The sequence below is a fragment of the Odocoileus virginianus genome, chromosome 11, assembly GCF_023699985.2.
Source record: "Odocoileus virginianus isolate 20LAN1187 ecotype Illinois chromosome 11, Ovbor_1.2, whole genome shotgun sequence".
Classification (NCBI taxonomy): Eukaryota; Metazoa; Chordata; class Mammalia; order Artiodactyla; family Cervidae; genus Odocoileus; species Odocoileus virginianus.
Window position 1 is genome coordinate 69,313,147 of NC_069684.1, and position 27,726 is coordinate 69,340,872.

General features: G+C 48.9%; 1 protein-coding gene across 6 annotated transcripts; it reads right to left on the minus strand.

Moving 5' to 3' along the window:
• Window positions 1-458: 458 nt before the first annotated feature.
• On the minus strand, window positions 459-27,717 carry PFKFB2 (6-phosphofructo-2-kinase/fructose-2,6-biphosphatase 2). Of its 6 annotated transcripts, XM_070474553.1 has the most exons (17): window positions 27,630-27,717; window positions 27,073-27,156; window positions 25,719-25,826; window positions 19,499-19,624; window positions 18,894-18,990; window positions 18,418-18,484; window positions 18,212-18,286; window positions 17,788-17,844; window positions 16,799-16,923; window positions 13,982-14,189; window positions 13,299-13,445; window positions 12,468-12,572; window positions 11,358-11,487; window positions 10,562-10,624; window positions 10,250-10,314; window positions 9,441-9,620; window positions 459-2,482 (listed from the first exon to the last, which is right to left on the minus strand). In XM_070474553.1, exons 3-17 carry the CDS (start codon window positions 25,804-25,806, stop codon window positions 2,420-2,422), a joined length of 1,596 nt encoding a protein of 531 aa, XP_070330654.1. In that variant the 5' UTR covers window positions 25,807-25,826; window positions 27,073-27,156; window positions 27,630-27,717; the 3' UTR covers window positions 459-2,419. The 6 variants fall into 6 exon arrangements, with proteins under 6 accessions (XP_070330654.1, XP_020770110.1, XP_020770109.2 ...); XM_020914450.2 differs by lacking the exon at window positions 459-2,482 and having other exon boundaries at window positions 3,628-9,620; XM_020914451.2 differs by lacking the exons at window positions 9,441-9,620; window positions 27,073-27,156; window positions 27,630-27,717 and adding an exon at window positions 26,944-27,026.
• Between the last annotated feature and the right edge of the window lie 9 nt (window positions 27,718-27,726).

The following is a 27,726-nucleotide window of genomic DNA, read 5'->3' on the forward strand; positions in this document are numbered from 1 at the left end:
TGGTCAAGGTCATTAATAAGGGGGAATGCATTCCCAGCAAGAAGGTATAGATTACAGACCTGCTGTTAACTGTTTCCTTTCCAATAATAAACTCTAGAAAGTGGACAGAGACTTTCTTTTAGACATAGTATGGCAATTCAAAGGTAATCATTACATAAAGTTAATAAATAAAGCTCTAGAATGTTGATAGTGCATGGCAGTAATGATCCCACTATCATTTTGAAATGCTAATGGAACTTGACAAATGAGTTGCCAGTTAAAACCAACTGGAAATATATACACAGTATAATAATTCGAGAATAGTTTTAAAGAAGCTAGCTTCAAATACATCTTGCATGATATTACTATTTTGTGTATGTATTATATACCCTATATTATCCTGCTCTGTGTGTGATTTTAAAACTTAGCTTTATTTTTTAATTATAAATTATTATATTTCTTATTACGAAAGCAATACATATTACTCAAAAATTTTAGCATGATTTTATTTATCCAGGAGATAAGCTTTTCTCCAGAGAAATGCATCTCTTGGTTTATACTTATAATAAAAATCAATGAAAAAAAAGTATTCAAAAGAAACCCACTGTGCCTTAACATATTTATTATCCTTTACCAGAAGACAGACACTACATTCTGAAATTTTAATTTAAGGTAATACTATGGACATTAAACTTAAATACTCAAAACTACCTAAATTTCTACCAAAAAAAAAAAAAAAAAACTGAACACAATAATGGTACATACAAGCAGACATTAATATAGGGATTTAAAATACCTTATGTGGATGAATAAATAACTAAATAACATTATCAGATCATCAAAAGACAATATATTTAGATGCAGAAAGAAATCTGCATCACAGAACAAAATCATTACAGTACAACATGCTATGAGCAGACAGATAAAAATTACCTGCTACAGAGCAGAGTCTGGAGACCTTTCTGAAGGCAGCCTTGTGCATTAAAATAAGGTCCTAGTTGCTGGTTGCTGAACTGCCAGCAGCCCAGCGCATCACATCTTAGATAACAGAGTCCTGTATCATCCACAGTATTAAAGAACCATTTGGGAAAAGCTGTATTGCATTACTTTTCTTGCTACTCACCCTCTTGCACAGCAAGTGGGCCATCTGAATGAAAAGGGGGGAAAAGTTTTAAAAGCTAGAAACCTACTATTCTTACAAAAAAAAAAAAAAAATTTTTGCTTGTATGATATAGTATCCTTTGGGAACTTCCATATCCTCTTTCAGGAACAGCGGCAGATTAAAATCTGATCTACAGAGACATATTTGTGCATCTGACAATCACTGATCTAGGGAATAATTACTTGGTTGATCTTCAAGGGAAACCACACGATTAATGCACTGAGGTGGGGAAGTGGGCAACCAAGGTTCTACATGAGAGACCAGCAGACTACAATGGTGACAACTAGCCAAGAGGAAGGGATTAGAAGGCCAGATGCTCTTGAAGTCACAGCCACAGCTTTCTTAGCTACTGTATCACGGCAGCAGACCTCACTAAAGGGCAGGTCTCCCTGCACCTGTCTCGACACCGAAGCAACTCCCTGGGAGAGGTGATGCCCAAGGAAACTTCATTTACTTCAGGTGATCCAAATGGCACCCTACTTTTCTCTCCATCCCGCATTCCCAACCACCAAAGAGATGACATCAGCCCTCTTAAACTTTGAGAGGCACACAGTTATCAGTTATCGGTAGAGAGCACAGCTGCTCCAGAACAGAACTCAGAAGAAGGGCACCCACTTCAGGGAGTCTTGCAGTCAGATCCTGCCCTCAAGGGGCCTGGAACGAGAACAATTTCTCTAGATGAAAAGGTGGCTCCTGATGCTGCTCTTCCATCGCCACAGAAGAGAACTTTCGGGGACTAGATTTCTCAGATACCCTCCATCCGCCTGGTGAATTTGCCTCTTGCTTCCGATGTGACGGAATAAGCGACCTATTACACTCTAGCCTGTGCACCTGGAATGGATGCAGAGCCCAGCTCTTACAGCACAGAAAAGGTGTGCGGGTCAGCCCTCTCTCGTGGAAACAACTAAATCTGAAGCACTGCATCTGTACATTAGGCAAAGAATATCCAGCCACGGGGACAGTCACTGGTCAGATGTTAAATTGCTGAAACAGAACAGGATTGGCCAACATGGGCCAAACCCAGCAGAGAGATGATCAAAACACATCAGCTCAGGCTGTGAAATGTTTGCAGGCACAGGGAAGCCGAGCCTTTCAGGGTGACTGACGTTTCCATTAGGCATGAGGGAAGAAATGCGGGGCACCGTTTCCAGGCTCACTCGCGCGGCCCCGAATGTCCACGCCCCACGGAGCTTCCTGCTCCAGCCCCAGTGGAGCTGACACGCCCAGGTCTTCAGCAGACCCGTCTCCGGGAGCCGTCTGGCCTCAGCCTCCACACCATCAGGAGGGCGACGCAGGGGGCGCCGGAGATGGGAGCCTGTGCGCGGCCCGCGAGGTCTCTGCCTGGAGCCGGAGAGGAAGAGAGACACAGGCGTTACACCACCGCCCAGGCACGAACGCAGGAAGTCGAGCGGAACCCCTCCCTTGCCCTGCCGGTGCCCCCAGTGCCCACAGCACCTCCCCCGACGCCCACACACGCTGGACACGCTGACGGGGCTGCACACTTCTCTCTCCTCTTGGGAATCAGGCAGACTCGCAAGGACTCGCCCCGGGCTTCTTTCCCTGAGGAAGCTGACCCTTGGGACCACGTTGGACCAGGCACTCCTTCCAGACCCGAGGCAGGAGGTGAAAGCGGTCAGGGCCCCGTGGTTAAAGTACGCAGAGCTACAGCGGCCAAAAGCCCAGGCCAAAAACAGTGATACTGCGGCAGGCAGGGGCTCCTTGGCTTCTGAGGAGGGTCCATCCTGAAATCGGTCATCAGAGCAGAAACCAAGTTTCACCCATAAACTGAGATCCAATACTCAACCTTGTGAGAAATTCCTCCCCCTAGAAGAGTGTCCTAAGTGTTAAATGTGCATCTGAACTGCCTGGTCATCCAGGAAGACTCTGATTCAACAGGCCTGGGGTGAGATCCAAGAGCCTACATGGCTAATGAGCCCCTATTTCCTTGTTAACATAACAAGGAATCAAGCATGAGAATAGTGGCACACTGCCATCTGTTTTTCCTATCCCAGAAGCGGTTAAATGTCATTTAATTCCACTGGCTGTAATCTCTTTTAAAGAAATCTTAATCTCTTTTAAACAGGAAGCTCACATTTTAGAAGGAACCGTCCACTAAATTCTAAGTGATCTCCAAAGTTTGGTTTTTTTTTTTCCCAACAATGAGTCCCATGTTGCTAGTGTGAGTCACAGCACAGAGTCCTTTTATGATTTGAAAAAACTCAAAGGTAATTTTCCCTTAATTCAGGTAGAGGCAGCAGAAAGTACACACAACGCCCAGGTGCCTTCTATAACGTCCTTCTTATATTCCCCACCAGGGGGTGCAAGAGAGCCACGCCTCCACCAAGCACTCCAGTCACTGTGGCCCGGCTTTGGCTTGTCTGAGGCTCAATCATCAAGTGGTCTGCGGCAAAGTTCTGGGGGTCCGGCAGTGGGTGGGGAACACAACCCAAAATACAAAACAAAAAACCCAGAAGGCTTCTGAGAGATTCAAGTTACTCAACAATTTTATTTACCCATTCTACACACACACGCACACACAAAAACACATTTCAAATACATTTATATACCTGAGGATCTGAGTGCCATATTTTAACATCAATGTCACCAGATAAATTAGAATGCTGCCAAGGGTTTACATTCCTTCTTTCAACAGAGCTCTGCCTGGGAAACCCGGAGGGCAGCTCTACTGGGTGAGGTTCCCAATTCAGTCCGTTCCTGGCCGATAACCCAGTGAGCGTCGTAACCCAGGCGCGCTCAGCCCATTCCCAGCCCCTCCAGAGGGCGCAGCTGGTGACCACGCCTTTGCTTTTGCCACAGGAAAACTACCACCATATCAGAATGAATTGATCTTGTTACTTCTTGTTACACAAGAAAAATACATATACACACAAACAATTCATGTACAAAGATCAATGAGTCATGGGTCCCCAGTGAAAGGCTTACTGAAAAAAATAGTTTTGCCAAAATTTCCTTTACATTTTTATTAGTTAGATTATGATTTAGAGCCAAGTGGATGGCAGACTAAAAACAGCAGCATTATCCAATGGAATGCTACAGCCCATCACAAGGAGGCCGAGGACACAGGAAGTTCAGAAAGTGAGATCCTGCCTAGAAATGGGGGGATGGATAGGATGACTTCAGCAAAGGCAGTGATATCAGGCTTTGAGCTCACACCTCCTTAGCTCAGTTTAAGAAATACCTTACAAGTGATGTTCAACATTCACTTTCTATAAAATGATTAGAGTTTGGCTGCTACTCTAAAAGAAAATGTCTACTGAAAATCATAGTGTACAGAACTTCCCCCTGAAGAAACTTCCTTCCTTTGCAGGACATGTGCAATAGAGAATTACAGTAACATGCATACAGTGTCAACCAGTACAATTAGAAAACAGTCAGACTGTCATATTACAGATCTTAGCAGAGCCAGTCAGCCAGCTAGGGACCCTACCACAGTCTCTCAGGCAGTTAGCATATAAATACTTCTAGATACAGTGTTCTGAAAATGATGAGTCTAAATTAAACCCCTGGACATACTTCTGATATTTGTGTCACCTCGATCGCAAGTCAGAGCTCAACCCTGCCAATGCTGCAATCTGAATCAACTGTAAATCAGATTAAAACTAAAATACTTAACTCCAAGAAAATTAAAATACCTAATTCAAACTGAAACATTTTAAAATGTATACTGAAAACCTGTGTAAAGTTATGAAATTTCTGGAAAACAAACACAACATGGCTTCTGGGCTTAGCAAAGATGATGGAACGTGCACAAGACTACACAACCCAGACAGAGCTCCCTCAGTGATTAGACATGGGCTCCCCTGTCCCTGGGCCATGCCGAGCACCAGTGAGTTTCTCTGGTGCAGAGCTCCTACTTGCAGAGACATCGTAAGGTGGATTTATTTCCAAACAGCTACATCCTGTTTCTTCAAACTGCCAGTGCCTTTGAAGATCAAATGTGGGTTGTAAAGAGGAACACCCAGAACCTCACAGGAAACACTCAACCATTTAGGTAGGGTACAAATATTTTGTTCTCCTAACCCTAACTTCTTGAGGGTTCACGTAAAGTGAAAGTGAAGTTGCTCCGTCATATCCAACTCTTTGCGACCGCATGGACTGTAGCCTACCACACTCCTCCGTTCTTGGGATTTCCCAGGCAAGAGTACCGGAGTGGGTTGCCACTTCCTTCTCCAGGGGGTCTTCCCGACCGGGGAGGGAGGACAAAAAAACACACAAAAAACAAAAACCAGAGACATGGATATGGAGCAGACACCTAGCACAATGTATCTTTTAAAAGCTTTTCTTACTGCACTTACTAATTGAATGCAAAACAATCTCCTTATCAAAACCAAAGCAAAGACAATACAAATAATAAATAAGAGCTAAATTCCATTTAAGGATTAAGATACAGGAAAAAAAAAAAAGCTCTCTAATCTGTTTTAGTTTCCTCTTCAAATCTTGTCACAGAATCCCTCATTCAGTTTTAAAGCAGAAAAAAGATAATTGAATAGACAGTGATTTTTCCTTTCCCCATTTTCTAACAATAGATTAAATGTTAAAGACTTCACCTATTTCTTCCATAACATAGCTGAAGTGAAAGTCACTCAGTCGTGTCCAACTCTTTGTGACCTCATGGACTATAGAGTCCACAGGAATTCTCCAGGCCAGAATACTGGAGTGGGGAGCCTTTCCCTTCTCCAGGGGATCTTCCCAACCCAGGGACTGAACCCCAGGTCTCCCGCATTGCAGGCGGCTTCTTTACCAGTGTAGCCACAAGGGAAGCCCAGCATAACTGAAAGCCTCAACAAAAGGTGCTCTGGAGTTTGTCCTTTCTTATTAGGGTTTGTGATGGAGACACAATCATAGTAACGTGTATATATTACCAATACACGTGCACATGGGCTTCCCTGCTGGCTCAAGCAGTAAAGAATCTGCCTGCAATGTGGGCAATCTGGGTTCGACCCCTGGGATGGAAAGATCTGGAGGAAGGCATGGCAGTATTCTTGCCTGGAGCATCCCCATGGACAGAGCAGCCTGGGAGGCTACAGTCCATGGGGTCACAAAGAGTCGGACACAACTGAGCCACTAAGCCCAGCATAGCACACACTCAGGTGAGAAGGGGAGAGGATAGGAGAGAACAGATAGGGAACGGAGTTCCTCTTAACATGTGGAGTAAAAGCTCTATTCCATTCTAGGCCCTCCTGACTTCCTGCTGAAGCTTCTCTGGAGGGATCTTGCTCTAAAAACCAAAGGATGCTGAAATCCTTGCCACTGTCAAGTTCTAATTTCTGGTGTCCATTATGAGATTGAGCCCACCTCTGGCTTCTCTTCTTGGGGAAGCAAACTGGCACACTGGAGGGGGGGGTGGCAAAATATCAGCAGGCCGAGGGCCCCAGTTAACGCCCTAGTGCCCTGCGTCTAATGCAGGGGTTTGTAACAGGGTAACACGATGCTGGTTAGTTAGAGAGTTCTCTTCTCACTAAGAGTACAAACAGCCCAAAGCCAGCTGGGGATCAAAATGCTCTTTCTCACGCATTAGCTCTGAATCACTCACCTCACAGCAACAGACAGGCCAAATGCTCATTTGGGCTAAAGATGCCACCAGCCAAGCAAAGCTAGACAAAGCATCCTTGCAAAAGTGCCACACACATCTCCCAGACCACATCATCCTGGGGGACAGTCCCACCTACCAACCCTCTGTCTCACAAGCGGAGGACAAGAGAAAAGGCAGAAGGAACTCTCTGCTCCACTTCGACACCCACGTTCATAGACGCAGTGTGTTGCTCTTTCACCACTCTTTGTTTATTATAAATCACATGCCCCTTCTCTAAAACAACCCTCTTCAGGGCAAGGACCTTTTCTCCTGTTTGTGCCTCCTTCCTCCACCACCAGCCACCCAGCCCAAAGCTCCACAAACACGGACACCAACCACACATTATATAATGCCTCAACAGGAAGAGCAGGTTACCTTACATCCGGAAGGCAATTTCAAGCAGAATCTAGGCAAGTGACCTTTGAAAACTGGCTGTGATGTCCGACCTACTTAGGATGTAGGAATAAAGAACTCAAGGTCACAAGCCAGCTGCCTGTGATGATAAGCCTTATCACCCCACATGTTTCATCTCAGTCCTTCTCTCCAGTGTGCTTAAAGCTCTCAGCTGCTATCACAGGTCATCTATATGATGCAGAGATCTGTTCCACATTGCCCTGCGCTGTAAAAAGGTGAAAGCTGAACAGGCTACTGCCTGAAGTAACAATGAAGGGGTGACTTCATTTATTACTGTGATCAGCTCACACAGCTAACTCCAGGGAACTGTTCTTTCAGAACTATGAGAACTTCAGAATTCCTCGGTTGACACTTTGTCCAAAGAACTATGCCCCAGTGTTTCTCCAACCAACATCATAAAATGGAGTTCTGACTTGGAGTGTGATTCAGAATCATCAGGGAAGCTATTTAAAGACCCTAGACCTTGAGACAGAGTCAGCATTAAGCCTAGAGTGGATCCAGGCGGGAGTGCATCTCACAGGTTCTGTAAGGGACTCTCACGAATACTCCAAGCTGTCCACTCGCTCAGGCATGCCCAACTGCGACCCGGGGACCTCAGTACAACAGGCTTCCCTGTCCTTCACCGTGTCCTGGAGTTTGTGCAAATTCAGGTCCATTGAGTTGGTGATGCTATCAAAGGTCTCCTATTACCAAATAAAAACATCCCTGGCAAATGGCTAACTATTTGGTTAGTTAGCTACTAACTAACCACTAGCTAACTACTGGTTACCTCTAAGAGACAGATTGATAACTCTGAGGTGGGGAGCCCTCTCTCTCTTAAAAATCTCATGAGAAATCTAGACTTGCCTCTCAGAAAAATGCAAATACATGTATTCACATATTTTGTGTTCAAAATTGGTGGGGGGGGGTATGCCATCGAGGGCCACCAAGGAGCTAGGAATCGCTACTCTAAGCATCTCCAGGTTAACTCTGCAGAGAAGATAAAATGATACAAGTAAATAGTTAAGAGCTAGATCCCACTGGATTCCAAGACTCCTCTGGACATCAAGATGAAATAGAACAGTACCTTTAGTGAGGGAGATTACATTTAACACTAGGTTTTCACAACATTTGGGGGAAAATTTGTTCACATAAAAAATTTTTTAACTTAAAAACCAATATTCAATATTGAATATTGGTTTTTAAGTTAAATAAAGGAATAGTGTTGAATGTTACTAGGAAACAGCATGAACGCTTCTCTAATCCTTGAGCAATTCAAACCTCAGCAATGACTCCTGAATCTAACTCTGTTCCTCTGAACAGTCCCAGACAGAGGTCACTGGCTTTGGCAGGGAAGTTCCTGTGGTTGGCAAAGAAGCTGGGAGCCACTGGAGAAAAGAGATGCCTGCCCTCCAAGGGCCCTACAAGAGCTAGAGACCAGCCTACTCGCCCACACCTCACCCTGCTGCAGCCTAGAAACCTACGTCTGAAAAGGACAAACCAAGGCATTTCTCTCAGACTGAGAGCCAGACTCCCTCAGGGCACTGGAGCCTTCAGGACTGTTTCCCATGAAAGGGGACAAGAATTCTCATCCTGTGTCTCCCTGCAGGCTTCAGAGCCTCTGTGGATGTTCTGTCAGGCCTGGGCTGACCCCTGCAGGACCTGACTTCAGAGGAAGGGAGAAGGGAAAAGGAAGGCTCCCCCAGGCCAGATCCACCGAGGCCCACTGCAGAGAACGCAACAGGGGCCGGACTCCGCTCGCACCCACCGCCCCTCCCGTCCTCAGCAGACACACACGAGGAACGCACCACACCGGACAACCCAAAGGGGACGTGAGAGGGGGAAGAGAGCAGGCAGGCACAGACGGGGAGGGGGCACACCTCGGGGAGACAAAGGCGGAGGGGACAGGGGCTTCCGGGTCCCCTCCACCCCGCCCCCACTCCACCAGCACGAGGACGTGACTGAGTGTACAGACACCGTGGACGGACAGGAGCATGGCATACTCAGCCTCAGCCCCAGCTGTGCCAGTCACCCCAGGAGAGGGGAGCCCTTCTCCTCCTCCTCCAAACCGCCCCAACCTGTCCTGAAACACCCAGCTCGCCAGCTTGCCCCCGGGCAGGTAGACAGCTCACACCGCGGACTAGCTAAGGTTGGTCTGGAAACACGTGACCTCGCATTCTTGGCTGAGATTCACGGTGTGGGGCCGGGAGGGGGTATGGGGGCTGGAGGTGACACGACTCCTCGGAGATTAGTGACAAGGGCAGGGGGCCAGGATGGGAGGGAGACACACGGTTACACCACCGGAATGCTGACTTGGGTCTTCGGCTGGTCGGCCCCTTCTTGCGAGTCCAGGGCACGGAGCGGGCTGAGGGGCTGGAGGGGCCGGCTCCCAACACTGTAATTTCTTGGACGCCTGATTGTATTCGAACTGGACAGAGGCGTAAAGCTGTTCCTTCTCATCCTTACAGGGGTTTGGCTCTTGGGAAAGTTGTTCTGATTGGAAACGAGGGACACCACACAAATGAAAGCCAAGCCAAAAGCTCACTCATCAAGGTTAAACAACGCTTGTAACCAAACAGCCTCCTCCACTCCTGCTCCTCCGCAGACAGGCTCTCTCGTAAGACCTGGGCCATGGCCTAGTCCCCCAGCCCTGGGAAGCTAAAGGGTTGTAGTGGGGAGAAGTTCCTTGAGCATCACACTTTGAAGCAAGAGAGAGGCTCAAAGAAAGGAATGGGCTTATTTAAGATCACTCAGATTACCAGGGCAGACCTAGGAACTAACCTACACTTCCTGACCCCACCTTCCAGGAACCTACTTTCCAAAAGGAGCGCTTACTAGGGGGGGAAGAGGCGATATTTGCATTTCACTTCTGCCAAACACTTTCCGTATTTCATTGGATTTCCAAGAGCCAACTGTCAAGGTTAAGACTCATGAAAGAGATACTAATTTTCAAAAATAGTGATTCCAACATCTCTTCCTTTGGGAAGTAAGCAGACTACGTGGGACATGAGTTCTGGATGTTTTTCCTTCTGGACATAAAAGAAACCCCCGTCTCTCGATGTCAAAGGTTCAAGACTCAAGGTGGCAGGGAACCTGCATGTCATCCATGGAAAAATACTTACAGTTGGCTTGTCACGGTGAGTGTTCACAGCCTCCACATTGAGTTTAATTGTTTCCACTTTGCACCCTGAGAAAACAGAGAGAACTTCAGGAAAAAAAAGCTTCAAGAAAAAGCCCTTATGTTTCAGTTTGGTAATTAAAGAACATAGATATACCCAAATACATACATACATCCTTTCAAAAACCGAAGGACTGAGGGAACCTCCCCAGTATACAGGAGCGATGAAGAGAACTTCTAGGCGAACTTACAGAAAATTTAAAATCCTGACCTTCCCCAAGCCCCACGTCCTGCCCGTTCCCAGGCTCATGGTTACCGTAGGCCACGGGAGTAAGTCTGAAGATGGTGTGCAGAGGACACCTCAGGTACGGCAGCTCATCTGAAAGTGGAAAGTCCAGGTGGAGGAAATCTCAGTGTTATGAAACAAGGTCAAGTTAGTGGAAGACAGCATCTAAGGGGCTCATGAGTTTTCTTTACCCTGACCTGGAGCTGGACAACTCCTCCTCTAAACCCGATAATCATCAACACGGCCGCCAAGAAAGCCACCCAGACTACTGCGTGTCTCAGAAAGGAAATAAGCCCACTTTAGATCCTTCCTTGCAGGCAAAACAGGAGTAAGTGCTGTGTCCAGGGGACCCACAAAGAGAAGACTGGGGCTCAGGTGGGTACACCAGAGGTCAGTGTGCAGGCTTCTCAGCAGTGTAGGAAGATCAGGAAGGGAAGGAAGGGGCGTATCAAAGAAGATGCAGGAGCACTTCCTTACTGCTACCCCAGAAACCTGTCTACCCCGAATCCCAAGGATAAAGATGCTTCTAAGACACCACCCTCCCTGGAGCTCAAGTAACACGCCGGGAATGTCCAACCACTTTTCTACTGCTGCCAGGCATGTGAGCTCAATGCTGCCGCTCCAGACAAGCAGGACCAAGAGCCCCAGCAGCAGCCCCTCTCCACTGGGGACTTTTGCACCAGCAGAGGGGTTGGCCCCGAGGCTGCTGGGAGCCCCACACTGCCGACTGAAGAATGCACTCCAGTCTGAGTGCAAGGGGGGAGGTCTGGTTGCCAGGTATCCCAGTGCCACCCCCAGTCCAGCCTCCCCACCCCCGCCATGGCACCTGCGCCCTTGTCCAAGAAGTAGGCCAGAAGGCAGCGCATGACAGCCTGGTGGGAGATGACGAGGACATTGCCCTGGCGCTCCAGCTCCATGATGACCGGCTCCAACCGCTGCACCAGATCCTGGTACGACTGCGGGGGAAACGGGGCGGGCTGGTCGGAGGCCAGGTGCGAGCTGGCAGCCAAGTCAGTGGCCATGTCCAGAGTTCAGAGGCCGCTTCTTTCTCCCCAGATGGCTTTCCTCCTGGAGGTTCAGCAGCTTTGTGTCGCCTGCTAACCACCCCCATCCCCAGTATCTCCTGAGAATCTTCAGACCCTTCAAGAGCTATATGCAGACCAAGAAAACTGTACGTCAAGAAAGGAAAATCTGAACACAAAGTGTGTCTTGAATTTTTTTCTCCCCACAGAGTAGGCAGAGTATAAGGCAACAGAGGCTCCTAGGGATTTCCTAGACCCTATAAATTTATTTTGTTTCCCTTTGCCTCACACATCCCTAGACTATGAAGCCACTTAGAAAAGCAAGCCGTCGTAAACACCGCAGATGACAGGAAAATCCTTCATACCCCATATATTTACTTGGTGCCTATACCTGCTTGGGTGGGGATGGAATAAAAAAAAAAAGTGATGGGGACTTCCCTGGTGGTCCAATGGTTAAGAATTAGCCTTGCAATGTAGGGGACGCAGGTTTGATCGCTGGTCATTGAAGTGAAATAAGATCACACATGCCACAGGAAGCTTACACTCACGGCCACAACTAGAGAGAAGGCTGTGCAAACAACGCTTGCCGCACTGTGAGATCCCACGTGCTGCGACTGAGACCAAACGCCGTCAAATAAATAAAAAAGAAGTATTTTTTTTAAAAAAGATTCTGCTGATTCTAAAATGTACTCAACAACAGAGGCTATCTTGTCATCCCTTACCTGGGGATCTTAACAAATTGAACTGCCTGAGCTGAATTTAAACACAGTAGGACCCAAAAGTAGGAAGAAAAACTAAGTGATAACTTAAGCACCCCTGGAAGGTCCCCGAACTCACATTCAATCCTTCCCCCAAATTAAAGCTAAACCCCAAGCAAAGGATGGAACAGTCAGCCCACGGGAAGGGGATCTCACCTCCCCTCCAGGATATCGGTATAGATATTTCTCTTCATCTCGAAGGGCAAACTCATCCGGGTACTGCTCCTGAATCTCTGCGTAAGTCATCTCCTCGCACACGCCCTGCAGGAACCACACAGCTCGGAGAGACGATCGGACACACAGCCCCCCAGAGGAAGAGGTGACCCTGAGGAGTGTCAGTCGTCAGCGCCAGGCACGGGGCCGGCTCCCTCACACACTGTAACTGACCGATGCGCAGAGTGAGGGCTGAAGCTCAAGCTGCCGCTTTCTCCTGTGGCTGGGGACTGAGAGGTCAAGAAAAGTCAGCAGGAAGAAGGAGGGGAGACGGGACGGAGGGAAACTCCAGGCCCTGCGGAATTCCTACAGGAGGCATAAAAGGATACAGAGGACGGAAAGAAAAGGGAGTGTCTACTTCTGACCTCAAGGACAGAGAAACGCAAAAACAAATTTGGAAAGGACTTTTCTAGAAGAGCTGACCAAGTTACCTAAGCAGAAATCAGACAAGATGTGAGTTGTCAGTTATTTCCTTTCCCTAGGAGGAAAATATATGAAGGAACCAACTGGAGCTTCACGCTCCCAGGTGCCAGAGGCCATGTCAAAAATTGGTTTGGGTGTTGGCACAGGTACATCAGGCAGGCAGGAAGCCCAGACTGGGGACACAGCTGTTCTCACTTCCTCCTCAGACCAGCCACAGATTCAGCTTCCTAAACGTCTCTACTTGGCAATTCTAGTTTTCTAGATAGCACAGCCCACGTGGTGACTTCTGAGAGTTCCAGCCTGAACAGGAGCCCTTAACTGGCATTTTAGCCATCAGAGCTTCCTACTCACAGCATCAATCTCGTTCAGAATCTTCCACTGCTCGTAGGTCACCCCCAGAGATTCAGCGGTCTGGATTGTCCTCTTCAACTGGCTTGTCCACACTTTGAGATCTGCTATCTCCTGTTCCTCCAGGAACTTCCTTAGAGCCTGGGCAAACTGGGGCATGAAACAAAAGATGTAAAAGAAAACACAGAAGCGGACTTCTCTGGCGCTCAGTGGTTAGCACTCGAAGCTTCCACTGCACGGGGCACAGGTCTGACCCCTGGTTGAGGAATTAAGATCCTGCATGCCAGGCATGGTGAAGTCGAAATGAAAACACACACACAGAGGACTGCTAATTCAACCTAAAAAGGACAATGTGCATGACCCCAATCAAACTCTGAAAGGTGCTACATAGTTATAATAGCCCCAGGAGGAAATGAACTTCAACCAGAGCACCCTGTACTGTGCAGGGCATACAAGCTGAGCCCAATAAATGTCCAACGGCTGAATGATCACAGCAGAAATGGTTCCAAGTTATGCACCCTCCAGTGCTGAACTAGAATCCATGAACAAGAACACGTCTCTTCACTGAAATTGCAACTTAAGCCTAATAGGATTCAGTAAGAAGTTAAGGGGATCAAAGAGATGACCTCCAGCATGTCCCGCTCACCCTGAGCCTGGGACACCCAGCCCGCTGGCTGCCTACTCACCTGTTTCCCTCGCGCCGAGAGGCCTGAGTCACCCCCAATCTTCCCCACGAGGTTGAACTCGCTCTCGCCGTGCCGGCAGAGGTAGATGGTGCGAGGGTGGACGTGGATATTCATGAGGTAGTAGACGATCTTGCTCTGGATGTAGTCCTGGACTTTGTTCACAAGAAATCGCTGGCCCACATTTATCACCTTGATGAAAGAAAGATCCCTGGGACAAAGCAGGGGAAAAAAATCCCCTGGGTATGAAAATCTGAGGATGACAGGAGGGCAACTGCAGAGTGACGTGAGGCCCCTAGAGGCTCTTCCGTCTCTCCCGTGATACCCCCACCCACGTGGAAGGAGCCAAGTGGAAAGAGACGGGTCGCTCGCTCCTCAGAACCAAGGTGCAGCAAAATGTCCCGAGCGTCTCATCGGGCAGAGCCAGGCACTGTGGCTAAGTGTGCTGAGCAGAGCTCAGGCCTCCCCTCTGGGGCTAGACTAGATGACCTGGTGCTTTTGGTAACCCTGAAGTTTGCTGAGAAGCACAGCGTCCAACTCAGGTGGTCAAGACAGAGTCAGTGTACGGCATCCCCTTGAGGGGAGGGGCAGGGAGGAGGGAGCAAAACCACAGACAGACGTCTCTGCGCGCTCCCTCCGCCCACCTGCCAGTCAAGCTTCTCTCAAAGGCACTCACAAAGCCCGCTCTGGGGCCACATCATGGAGTTTTTCTCACAGAAAAACAAGTGTGGGGCTTCCCTTGTGGCTCAGCACTGAAGAACCCACCTGCCAGGCCAGGAGACACAGGTTTGATCCCTGGTCTGGGAAGACCTCTCAAGCCTCAGAGCAGCTAAACCTGTGTGCCCCAACCACTGAGCCTGTGGTTTAAAGCCCACAGCTGCTGAGCCCTCACGTGACAACCACTGAAGCCTACGCCCCCCAGAGCCCGCGTTCGGCAGCAAGAGAAGCCGCCACAGTGAGAAGCCCACACACCGAAACTAGAGCAGCCCCCGCTTGTCACAGCCAGAAAAAAGCGTGCACTGCGACGACCCAGCACAGCTGAAAATAAATAAAACTACCTCAAAAATAGTAGCTGCTTATGCCAAAAAAAAATTTTAAAAGAAAGAGGCAAATAAAAATCACCCATAACCCTACCACCAGAGGTAACATCTATAACACACACACACATATTCTCCTTGAATATTGTTCAATGTAGGACTTTGGGCTAACTAAAGAATATACTATTATGCCATATCTAGAGAAGTAGTTTTCAATTTCTGTATTAAGTAACATCTCCAAACAGTAACATTGTGGGCAACACACTGGGAGGAACTGAAAGACTAAAAACAAGAAGCAGACCACTGAAGCAATTTAACAATGGGCTATGCACACTCACCATTTGCTGGGCTGCAGAGCTGTATTCTCATCTGAATAGAGCTGCTCTGACTACACGCTTTTAGGAAGACCACCTTCTCATGGGTCTCCCTGTGCACATATCATTCTTCAACATGGACTCGGCATTTTGCTACAAGTCCTATCGCTCTCACACATCAACTTAACCTGCATTCCAGGCCACATTGCCGATAGGTACTGCCATGCTAAGTAATATATACAAGCCATATATATATATATATATATGTGTGTATAGCCTTCCCTGGTGGTTCAGCTGGTGAAGAATCCACCTGCAAGGCAGGAGACCCCGCTTTGACTCCTGGGTCGGGAGGATCCCCTGGAGAAGGGAAAGGCTGCCCACTCCAGTGTTCTTGGACTTCCCTGGTGGCTGAGACGGTAAAGAAACCACCCGCAATGCAGGAGACCTGTGTTTCAACCCTGGGTCGGGAAGATCCCCTGGAGGAGGGCATGACAACCCACTCCAGTATTCTTGCCTGGAGAATTTCCATGGACAGGAGCCTGGCAGGCTACAGTCCATGGGGTCACAAAGGGTCAGAAACAATTGAGCAACTAGACAACAACAACATGTGTGTGTGTGTGTGTGTGTGTGTGTGTGTGTCGGGGGTGGGGTGCTTAGTTGCTCAGTCGTGTCTGAGTCTTTGTGACTCTATGGACTGTAGCCCGCCAGGCTCCTCTGTTCATGGGATCCGCCAGGCAAGAAAACTGAAGTGGGTCGCCATGCCCTCCTCCAGGGGGTCTTCCCGACCCAGGGAACGAACCCAGGTCTCCTGCACTGGCAGAAGGATTCTTTACCACTGAACCACCAGGGAAGCCTCCTACACACGTATAATAGATTATGTTTTACACAAAATAAATTGACATGTTATATTATTTACATATGTAATATATACACACATGCATACATACACACATACACATACACAATAAACTTTAAAAACTGATCAAAAGCTGGCTGCACATCTTAAAGGGGCGCCGTACAACACCCCCATTCAACACTACTGACCTAGAGCAGTGGCTCTCAGCCAGGGGTGAGCTAGCTCCCCAGGGGACATTTGGTTAAGTCTGGAAACCTTTTTGATTGTCACAGCTTGGAACAGCTATGGGTATCTAGCGGCAGAGGGCAGGGATGCTGCAAAAGCTCCTACAGTGCCCAAGACAGCTCCCCACGGCAGAAATTATCCAGTTCAAAATGTCCATCATGCTGAGATTGAGAAATCATAGTCTAGAGCACACAACTGAAGAACTTATGATAAAAAAAACACTGCGGTGTTCAAGTATAAGACTCAATCCGTTCACAGGCCACAGAGCCTTATCTTTTCTCCCTGGAATGATGTAAACACAGGTCTGGATGGTCAGAGGGAAGTCTACAGACAGCGTGAGAAAGGCTCCTCTCTGCCACGGCCCTCAGACCTCAGCCTCAAACCTTACTTGTCATGGCTGTCTGGGTCGAGGGGCTGATAGGTGACTTTGTAGCACTCAATCCTCTTCAGGAAGTCATCCATCACATTCTCCCTGTTCCTTTCAGGGTAGTCAGGACTCGACACCTTCACCTCCTGGAATCACAGGAAGAGCAGGGCCCGCTCACAGGTCTGCCTGCACCAGCACTCCTGCAAACAGCCCCTACTAAATAAAGCAAAGGAGGCCGGAGGAGAGGCCTTTCACGGGCGCCGGCGACCCCGTTCACTGAGCAGCACCCGCCCCCGTCCTGTGGGCCTGGCAGCCAAGAAGGGACAGACAACTGGGGGTCAGGCGCCTGCCCTTGGCTGCAGGACAGAGGCAGCCACACAGCCGAAGCAGCTCGCGGGCTCCAGTCCCTTCATGTACCCTCCTGGGAAAACAGAATGGGGTTCAGTTTCTCCCACGGGCACTTAGAATAAGCTGCATGATCTGACGCCTGGCTGACTCGGGCCAGACACCTCTTGGGCAAGTCCCCACACTGCTGGGAGACCTCCACCACAACCCGATGCATGGGCGTCCACCAGCACGGCACGGCACAGCCATCGAATGGGCACAGGCATGAGCTGTGACCCCAGACCGCTGACCTGAACGTTGGACAACTGCTGAGCAGACGACCTTCCTGGAAGGTGCCCCAGACAGATCATGAAGAGTCTGATCCATTCTAAGAACATACCTAGGCTTCAGCACTTAGCTAACACCCAGAATACAGAGCCAGGACTCCTACAGTTTAAGACGAGCCTCTATATTCAACAGCTAATTCTTACTTTATTCCTTAAAGCCTGCTTCTTCTCCCAAGGAAAGAGGCTAGAAGTATAAAATGTGGTCCGGGCAGATCTAAGAGCTCACCCTGTGCGGCTAAACATGTCTCTCTCACTTTCATTACCAAGCTGACCCTCCACCCACCCCCAACCACAAACACACACAAGGCATAGAGAGGTGTGTGCAAGGGGCTCACCTACCAGGATGTTGGCAGCAATGACGTCAGGATCATCGCAGACGGACTCCACAAAGAACACCTGCCCAGGGGGGAAGGCAGTGATCAGTGAGTCAGAAATGGCCAGGCTGTCCATTAACAGCACACGTTCACACTTGGCCCACCCCAGCCACCACATCCCCCAGAGATTTTTCTTTATAAAAGTGGCCTTCGATCACTCTTCATTTAAAAATCGCTCTTACCATATCCCCATGGCCTCATACATACATGCTAAGGATCTGAGAAATGACCTGAAAGAAAACACTCAGGTTTGGGGGTAAGGCAGCAAGACGAGAGAATCGGGCATCCGGTCCTGACCTTACCCACCAGAGTCAAGCAGGTCCATACTGCCACCTAACTCCCCACCTCCACCGACCCTCCTCTTCCTCCAGCTTGGAGGCAGACCCTACCTTGAAGGAATTCTCCTCGGCAAAGTTCAAAATCAAGTCCCTCCTCTCCCGAGTGGTATTGGTGGCATCAAACACCTAGGAAGAGAGCCCGTGGGGCAGAGGAATGGGGACCGGGAAATACAGTCCCACCGAGCTGGGCCCAGGGCGGAGCGGCGCAGCGAGGCTGCTATGGGGGTGGAGACGGGGAAGAGGCAGGTCAGGCTTACTGCAATCTGCCCGCTCTCCTCCGTGAGATATGCCTTCACGTCTTCCAGCGCCACCAGGGCACACTGTCTGCCAAGACAGAGGAGGAAATCAGCCAGAGGACGGAGCCAAGGCCAAGCTCAGGCACAGTCAGAGATGAGAACCACCGGGGTGCCGCAGGGGTCGCATCCCTTCTGTTCAGTTTCCCCCGGATCAAAAATTTTCTCCAATCTGACCTTTCAACTTCCCCGTTACTCTTCTACCTTCCTGGATCTTGTGTGTTCCCCGGCCCACATACATGTCTCACCCGCTGGAGGCTTAGCCTACAACAACACTCACAACTGTCTGAGTCCTGTTCTTCTACCCACCCAAGGCCACAGTGATCCGCCCAGTGGGTACCTTCCACCTAAAATTCCCACCAGGTGTTTACCAAGAAGGAAACCAAGCCCCGTGACAACCAGTCTCATGATGGCCTGGTGGTCAGGCCTAGAGGACTCACTTGCGAATCTTCATGGCCTCTTCGTTGTCATGCCTGAAGAAGTCATAGGACTTATAGGACTTGACTGCTTGCCGCCGATACACCCCAAGATTAAACACTGCAGAAGACACCCACAACCTTTAGCAGTGAAACAATACAATGCCCCAAAGCGGACTTCTCGATCTAATGTCAGAGTGGCCAAGGGGACTGAAAACAGCACCATGGTATGCTGGCAATAACACAAGACTAAGAATCAGGTTAAGTTCAAGCTCTGACTTAACAGACTCTGGACAAGTCTTAAATTATCTGACTTTCAATTTTCTCAGCCACTTTGGCTGTTCCACAGGGATACTGCTAAATAACGCAGATGTAAGGGCTCTGGAAATGTAAATTTAATTTAATTCTTAATACTCCTATCAAAGGCATTCCTCCCAAATTAGGCCAATACAGACAAGGCCAGGAGGAACAAGTGTATAGCTAGAGAATAAAGCTGGTAAACCAGGAAAACCACAGTTGCTGCCAGGAGCACCCTGTACCCTTGATGCCAGGGACACAAAGTCTCCCAGAGGCCTGGGAGGCCCAGAGCTGATCACTTCCTTTCCCAGAGAACGCACAGCCGCACCTACCTTTGGTGGGCACACCAATCCAGTTGAGGTAGCGTGTAAGCTTCTTGGACACGTAGGTTTTGCCACGGGCTGGTAAGCCAATCATAACGATGAGGGTTGGAGAGTTTGTCATGTAAGATGCCCATGCTAAAAGGAAATGGAACGGAACAGAAGTAAATAACGAGAGGCCAAGTAAAGAGTGTGCAAGGGGCTAAGCCTTCATGATCAGAACCTGGTTTGATTCTCATTCACCTCGGTGAGGCCAGGGTCCAAGAGGATTGGAAAGGCAAACGGAGGCGAACCTCCTAAAAGACAAAGTACACAAACTAAGATGTGCCTTTTCCACATGTCCAAGGTCTTCACAGAGGTGCACAAGGTGAAAGAGAAAGAAAAAGTGGCCAGGACTAGAAAGACAGTAGCCACAGCACCTTCCTCGGCACTGAGAATATTCAGTAACTTGGAAGTGACGGCGCCATGAAGGAAGGCCTTGGGCCTGGAGATTCTACCAGTGCAGCGCTGAGCTGGCTCCAGGAACTCATCCAACAAACTGTCCTGAGGGCCCCATCTACCCCTTCAGAGCCACAGGCAAGACTTACCTTGAGCATCGAAAGAAGATCCTGCCCTCAACCTGTTTGGGCCTTTGTGCTCAGGCCACGAGTTCAAGCCAGAACTTTTAAATGATTTAGATGGTGTCAAAGTCTATCTGGGTGGCTCAGATGGTAAAGAATCTGCCTGCGGACACAGGAGACCCAGATTCAATCCCTGGGTCAGGAAAATCCTTTGGAGAAGACAGTGGCAACCCACTCCAGTATTCCTGCCTGCAGAATCCCATGGACAGAGAAGCCTGGAAGGCTACGGTCCACAGGGTCACAAAGAAACACGACTGAAGCGACTTGGCACGCACAGCACAAAGCCTGTGTGACCCAGGATCTGACTAGACCTCAGGAAACGTCGTGGTAAAGCTGGCCCACAAGGGCATTATGGCCAGGCTGCCTGAAAGGCCCAGACGAAAGCAAGACAGTTTAGAAGCAGAAGAGCCACTGGTCTGCCCTTCCTTAGAAAACAGATTTCAAGAATGCTCATTTGCACAGACAGCTCTCACTGGGCAGGCAGGGGCAAACCAGATGCTCAGAGGCCAGGTGACTCGCCTGAGGATAGACACTGAGTCACAGAATCAGCTTTTCCCCATAAAAAGAGCCTATGATGAGGATCGGCTTACTCACGGCCCCTCCCTGCCCACCCTGCAAAGGAGTGGTGGAAGAGGGCCCTGCCCGCTGCCAGTCACAGCCCCGGGGCCAAGACCCAAACACAGGTCATCAGGAGGGGCTCAGGCTCTGCGTCGCCCACGAGGGAGGCCCTGTGCACAGATCGCACGGGAGATAGTCACGTGCACCTCCATCTTCCAGAGGCATCCAGCAGGTAGCTGCTGCTTCACTTCCCTGGGACAAGGCGACCCTGGAAGGCTAATAAACAATTCAGCAAACCGGTGGTACCTGGATGGGAATGTCATCTTTCATTGTTAGAGAAGGGAAGGTAACAAGGTCTCAGTGGAGAAGTGGGCAAAGGGGCATGGGTAGAGAACAGACCTTGGAAGGAAAAAGAGTTTCCTAGGAGTGTTTGGCAAGAAGTACCCAGTAGCCAAACAGGGCCCTGGCAGTGAGCGAGGGGTGGATGCCCAGACTTGGAGTCAGAGGGGTTGGCTTTTAGCCCTTCACCCACTGGGGACATGGAAAACTCCCAGGCCTGAGCAGGAGCCCCTCCAAGGTAGGGGATGAGCAACAGAAGCAATTTTCATCTCTGTCCCAATGGGGAGCACAAGGGCAAGCAAATGCCTGTGCTGCAGCCGCGGCTGATGTTAATCCCTGACCTTTTGACCGCCAACAGGCAGATCGGTTGCCTCAGGTTTCAGAAGTGAAATCCTCCCAAGTCTTTACTTTCTCCAGCTCAGCGCCGCTCCCTTTCCAATCCCCGTGGCTTGGCTCATTACCCGCACCTCCAGTGCTGCTCGGCCCGCACCTTCCAGCCCATTACGCACTTCCCCCAAACGTCCTCTTACCCTCCCTGAAGCTGAAAATGAACTGATGATCCCTGAGAGATGCTCTGAAGCCGGCCAGAGAGCCAGCTGCTCCATGTTTACCAAACAGGACAGAGAGTGCTAAGAACAAAAGGAAGCACCGGGTACTAAGGACTCCGCTTGGCGGCCCCCAGCGCAGCTCCCCCTTGGCCCGTGACACGCCCACACATACCTGCTGCAACAGGGCTGCTCATTTACCCGAGGACAAAACTAAACCATACTGTCTATCTCAAATTGCCCCATCGGCAGTACTGGGAACACTCTGTCTTGCCTGTTGAAAAACAAAACTATCACCACTTTAATCTGAATAGTAGACACTTCACGCTGATTAATTTCAGACACAATATATTATAACACATGCTGTGCTTAGTCACTGAGTCATATACAGCTCTTTGTGACCCCACGGACTGTAGCTCACCAGGCTCCTCTGTCCATGGGGACTCTCCAGGCAAGAATACTGCAGTGGGTTGCCATACCCTCCTCCAGGGGATCTTCCCAACCCAGGGATCAAACCCAGGTCTCCCGCATTGCAGGTCTCCCGCATTGCAGGTGGATTTTTTACCATCTGAGCCACCAGGGAAGCCCAGGGATACTGGACTGGGTAGCCTATCACCTCTCCAGGGGAACTTCCTGACCCAGGAATCAAATTGGGGTCGCCTGCATTACAGGTGGATTCTTTACCAGCTGAGCTACCAGGGAAGCCCATATTATAACACATCCCTTGACAAAGTTTGGAAAGCTGTTTCAAAGCTGAAATTCTCTTCTGCCTTCTGTACGCAAGGTTGAACTCACTTTCTCAATCTTAGACTTCTTTTCCTTCACAAACACACTTAGAGGAAATGAGTGTGTGAAAACTTCCCTCCTGTAGACAGAAAACCTGCGGCCCAGAAAAGGGAAGAGCTTGGCCCACAGTCCTGCAGTAGAAAGTCAAGGTCAGGGCCCTGACCAGACTCCCAGTTTCATGACCGTCCAATTAGTCCCAGTCACTACCTCTTGGCAGCACCTGACAAAGGGAACCAAGCAACCAGCACAACTCTGATCTCTAAACTGAAGGGTAGTCTAGAAGGCCCACAGTCCCTGGCTCTCTCAGGACCAAGGTCATCTTCCACTTTTTGTTCTCAACAGCCCCAATATTTTGAAATATACTGCCCTATGTGATTCATTAGTAATACCTTCTCTGTGTTCATCAGAAGTCATAAAACTGCCAATTATGTCCTGCCGTTTTACTGATAAGCCTAATATATCCAAGTTCTGCAGCCAAACACTAAGAAAGTTAATGTTTTAGTTAACCAGTGCAGCTACAGTTTAATGCCCAATTTCTATCAAGTACTTTGGAATATTAAAAACTGCTAACAACACAGAGCTTTTGAGGAATGCTGATGAGTGTTTCAAAGTGTCTGCCTTTCCTCTGAGTATTTCTACAGGAAAGCGGCTGGCACAAACATGCAAGGATGCTTCTTACACTGTTGGTGGTGATGGTGGAAAACTGGAAACAATGGAAACGTCCATTAGGGAGAGGCAATATTCACACAAGGCTGATTGAAGAATGAAGCAAATCTGAACTTGTCAACACACAAAAAATGTCCAGAACATAGTTTTAAAAAGGAGCAGGGGAGAGATGGCGGCAGAATAAAAAATGTACAGTGTGAACCTATTTTCATTAACAGGATACACCAGAATAAGATTTTAGAAAGAATCAAACTTAACAGGGACAGGAGAAATGGTGAGAAACTTCTTGCTTTTCACTTTCTTTCTGTGTTGTAATTAGGGGAAGATTCCATATGAGAAGCTGTCTGTTCCAGACCTGCTCAAAATATCAAAAAATAAAAGAAACAAAGAAAGAAAACCAGGTGGACCTCCCCGGCTACCCCTAATTCCTGCTTTCACTGAGCCCTGAAACCAGCTGTCTCAGCACCTTAAGGGCACCTCAGCCAGCACCTCCCCCCTTTCCCCCCATCCCGGGAGCAGCTGAAATTTCAGTAATGCTCTTTTGGAGGCTTTGGCTCTCTAAGGACATTCTACAGCCCTCCAGTTCAGGCACTTCCCAGAGTCGAAGTCAGCCAACAAACAGGTGTAATTAGCAGTAATGGGATAATGTACGAGCTATTAATAAACCAACTCCTGTGTATGAACACTCAGCAGCCTGGGAAGCCTGTTGCAAGATACAGGCAAGTAACCGAGAAAAGGGAAATAAACACATACTCTCACAACTGTATTCCTCCTTGGACTGTGGCTTTCAAAATCTCAGAGTCCAAACACGAACGGAGAACAAAGTGGGGTAAATGAATGGCAGCAGCTTCGGGAGAACCCAGATGCCTCCGACGGGGAAGACGGGGGTAGAACTTGGAAAGGAGAGATCAAGAACTAGAGTCTAGAGGTTGGAAAGATACCTGGGATTATTGTTTCCTTGACTAATCAAAAGACCTCAAGGCAAAAAAACTGCAAAAAAGTGAGGAAGGCAGGTAGGAGAGTGCTTTGGAGAAAAAGCAGAGCTAGAAGGGCTGGAGCTGGGCACTGGGCAGGGCCCGTGACCCCCAGTTATCAACTCCCCACCCCCAAGCACCACCTGTTCTCCGCTCTTTCTGGACTCAAGTGTCCCAGCAACATGAGGGCACCTCTCTTTAAGATATGCATTCCATACCCCTAAATCTGGGCTACCATATTGTCAAACGAGAGGAGAAAACACTTTTTATTGAAAATATGATTCTTCACAGGGCTCCTTTAAACAGTGAGATTCCAGCACAGCATTTACCGCATAATTCAATCTATATATAATGCTTCAGAAAGAGACACAACATGCAAATTGTCACCGGTGAAAAATAACATTTTAGCCACATGCCTAACATTCTTCTAAGTGCTCTCCTATATATACGCATTCAATTCTCATATCACTCAGAGAGATACTATTAGTATCCCCATTTTATCAAAAAGTAAACTGAGGCATGGGGCAGACAAGCAACTTAGTTAAAAGCACCTAGCTAGGAAGTAGTAACAAGAAGATTTGGACCCAGGCAGTCTGACTCCAGAGTCTACACCCAAACGCCGTGATACAGTAGGTATCTTCCACAGGGTTCTTGCCCTCGGTACCTGGCTTCCTGCCCTGGCAGAGAAAGAAGACCCTAATCATACAGGTGCACCAACCCCAGGATCACCCCCAAACAAGCCACCTCTGCTGCAGCCAAACCCCAACAAGCCTCATCAGTGATAGGTGAAAAAAGATGATCATCATTAATCATGAGACTGACAAGGGCGTGACATCAAGGTTGAGACTCTGGGGAAAGTCTGGAACATGAGATGATCCCAAGTCTCATGCTGGGTGACTATTTCCACCTACTGATAAATATAACCACTGAAGTGAGAAGGACTGCCTGGTAGGGTTCCAAGGGAACTTGGAAGCAGGGACAGAGTGAACTTTCCTTGAGTTTCCCCAAAACATCTGGGGACCAACTGCCCAGGACCTTTTGACCTGGGTGATACAGTCTTGCAGTCTGAAGGATGCTTAGGCATGCAGATCACGGGGACAGGAAACACCACTTCATCTCTCTGCAAACCCACCTGTTGTCTCTGTCTAAAAGATGAGCATGGAAATGCTCCTGTGAAACCCATCCCCAGAGGAAAATAGTTTGCAAAATATAAAGATTAAACTTGTGAGGCAGTAAAGTGCCCCAGACATGGCAAAAAGTGAAATATCATGGTCAATTTCCCTTAGGCCTATAGAAATGAGCAGCTGGTTCCTACCTGCAATTTCTGCTGTGAGCAGCACTCTCACAAAACTTAGCCCAAGAGATTAAGGGAAACTCTTAACAGTATCAGCCCCAAGGAATTCCTGCACCCTGCCACTCTGCCTTACTCACTGCATGTACAATACTTACTCTAACTTTCGGCATCAACTGACTGGGCAAATACTCCCAGGATGGAGGAGATAAAAGATTCAGTTAAAGAAAGCAGGAAGAAATTGCTGGGCTACACCAGCAGTCTAGCCAAGGACAGACATTTCACTGAGTCTACTTGTTTCAGAAAGGAAATTCCCCTGCTATACTTTGTTTTAAATTCCCGTGTCAAAGAATTATTTCTCACTCCCACTCAGCAGCAAAGTCTAGAATTACAACAATATTCCCAAAATAAAATCATGGGACAGAGCAGCCCCTCCTCTTTCCCAATACTCACAACATTTCTTCTCTGACATTCGGAGACTTGCTTTGGTTTCATAGCTATTGTTGTTCTGTTCTGAGGAAGAGGCAGGATTCCCAGACATGGCAACTCTTCAGGAGATGCCTGGAAGGGACAAAAGGAATGTAAAGAAGGGAAGGAAGAAAAGAACCCTCAGAACACTCAAAAGAGGACCACTGAGGTACAAGTGAAAGAACCCTGGGTCAAGGGTCAAAGCCAGCCCTCCTTCTCCCAGTTAATAGCTACATGCCCCAGGATAAGTCATGAATATCTCCAGCCCTCTGTTTCCTTATCTATGAACAGTTGCACCAGATCCTTGCATTTATAATACTGACTTAGGAGTTTACATTCACATAAATTATCTCCTTCAATCCTTCCAATAATCATGTAATAAAACAGATTTTGCTACCATTGCTACTTCTCCCCATTTTAGACCGAAAAACTGAGGTTAATCAAATTAAATGGCTTATCCAAGTCCCTTCCTAACCTCAGATTCCAGGTTAAGAATCTGGGGAGAGTAGTGGCATCAGGTGGGGGTGGGGTGGATTGTGAATAGATCAAGTTCATTATCATAAAGCAACTGCAGTCCAATGGTAGGATTCAGTTCTGGGGGGTGGGGGGTGGGGGGGGAAAAAAAAAAAGGAGAGAATCGGGAACATCTCAAACACGTCCCCTAAAGGAAAAACCGCAGCTGGATCCGGGACAGCCCCCGGACGTCACCACTTTCCCTTATGGTGTCCTTACTCTCAACCCCCGGTCCGCAGCCCCTCCCCATACATCTCCTCGGAAGCAGTCGATGGAAGAATCACCGGGTAGCTAGATGTGGTAAATAACTTTCCCAAGGTCACTTGCAGCATAAGGGGTAAGTCCTGACTCTTAACTGGAGTGGGAGAGTCCCGAGTCCACTCCGCAATCCCAGACAAGGGACTCGTGAGAAAGACGCCCAGTGCTTCAGGGATCCTGCAGTTCTTTCACTGACCACGCACATCCTCTGAACTCACCCACCAGCTGCGGCTCTGGGTCCCTAAACGTACACACTCCAGGTAATGCCTGGGGTGGGGGCGGGGGGAATCCGGACTTGCCCCAAACAGCGAGGCTTCATCTTCCCGCACCTCATCAAGGTCCAGGCAGCCCCCCTCCTGTCGCCTGCCAAGCCCCTTCAAGGTGCTGCATAGCCTCCGTCCACCCTAAAACCCCTCCCGCCTGCGGCCCCGGTACCTACCCGTTGAGGCTAACAGGAGTGAGCCGACTCTGGGGCCGGGGTCCGGGGCACCAGCAGCCGGCGGGTCACGTGCCCGGCCCGGCCCCGCCCACCAAGCCTGGTCCCGCCCACCCCGGCTTCAGCCCTCACCTGGAGAGGTTCCTCGGCCAATCGAGCGCCCGCGGGCTCCGGGGGGCGGGGCTCGCTCTCGCTCGTTCGTTCCGGAGGAGGGACCTGTGAAGGTGAACTAGCGCGAGTTCGCGAGTCTCCCGGCGCCGTGAAGGTTGGCTACACCGTTGCTTGGCAACTAGCACGGCTGGGGGCGGGGTTAATAAAAAGTCGGACTATTTTTCGTACTATCGCGAGAGTGAACTAGTGGCTGTCCTGAGGGGGTGTGGCTTTTTGCTGACTGGAAAAAAAATGCTGTGAAGATTAACGCTCTTCTTGCTGAATCCCGGCGGGATCTCGTTAAATCCAAGCACTGGAGCATACACTTTAGAAGGTGCTTTGCTTCAGGTCACAGAGAGTCGGACTCGACTGAGCGATTAACACGTGCTAAAGTAAACCACCAAAGGATTTAAGCGGATCGCATTTTAGGATGTTTGCATAGTCCCTTCGGTCAAACACTGTAAACTAAGAAAATCAACTACTCTCCTCGCCGAAACAGGGTCTTCCCTGAACCCGTGCTCGTACTCCAGTGGACTTACCATCTTATTTACTCTCTCGTTTACCACCCACGCTGTACCGGTTGTTATGATCATCTTGAAGAACCAAAGAGGAAAATTGCTCCAGGAGAAAATTGGG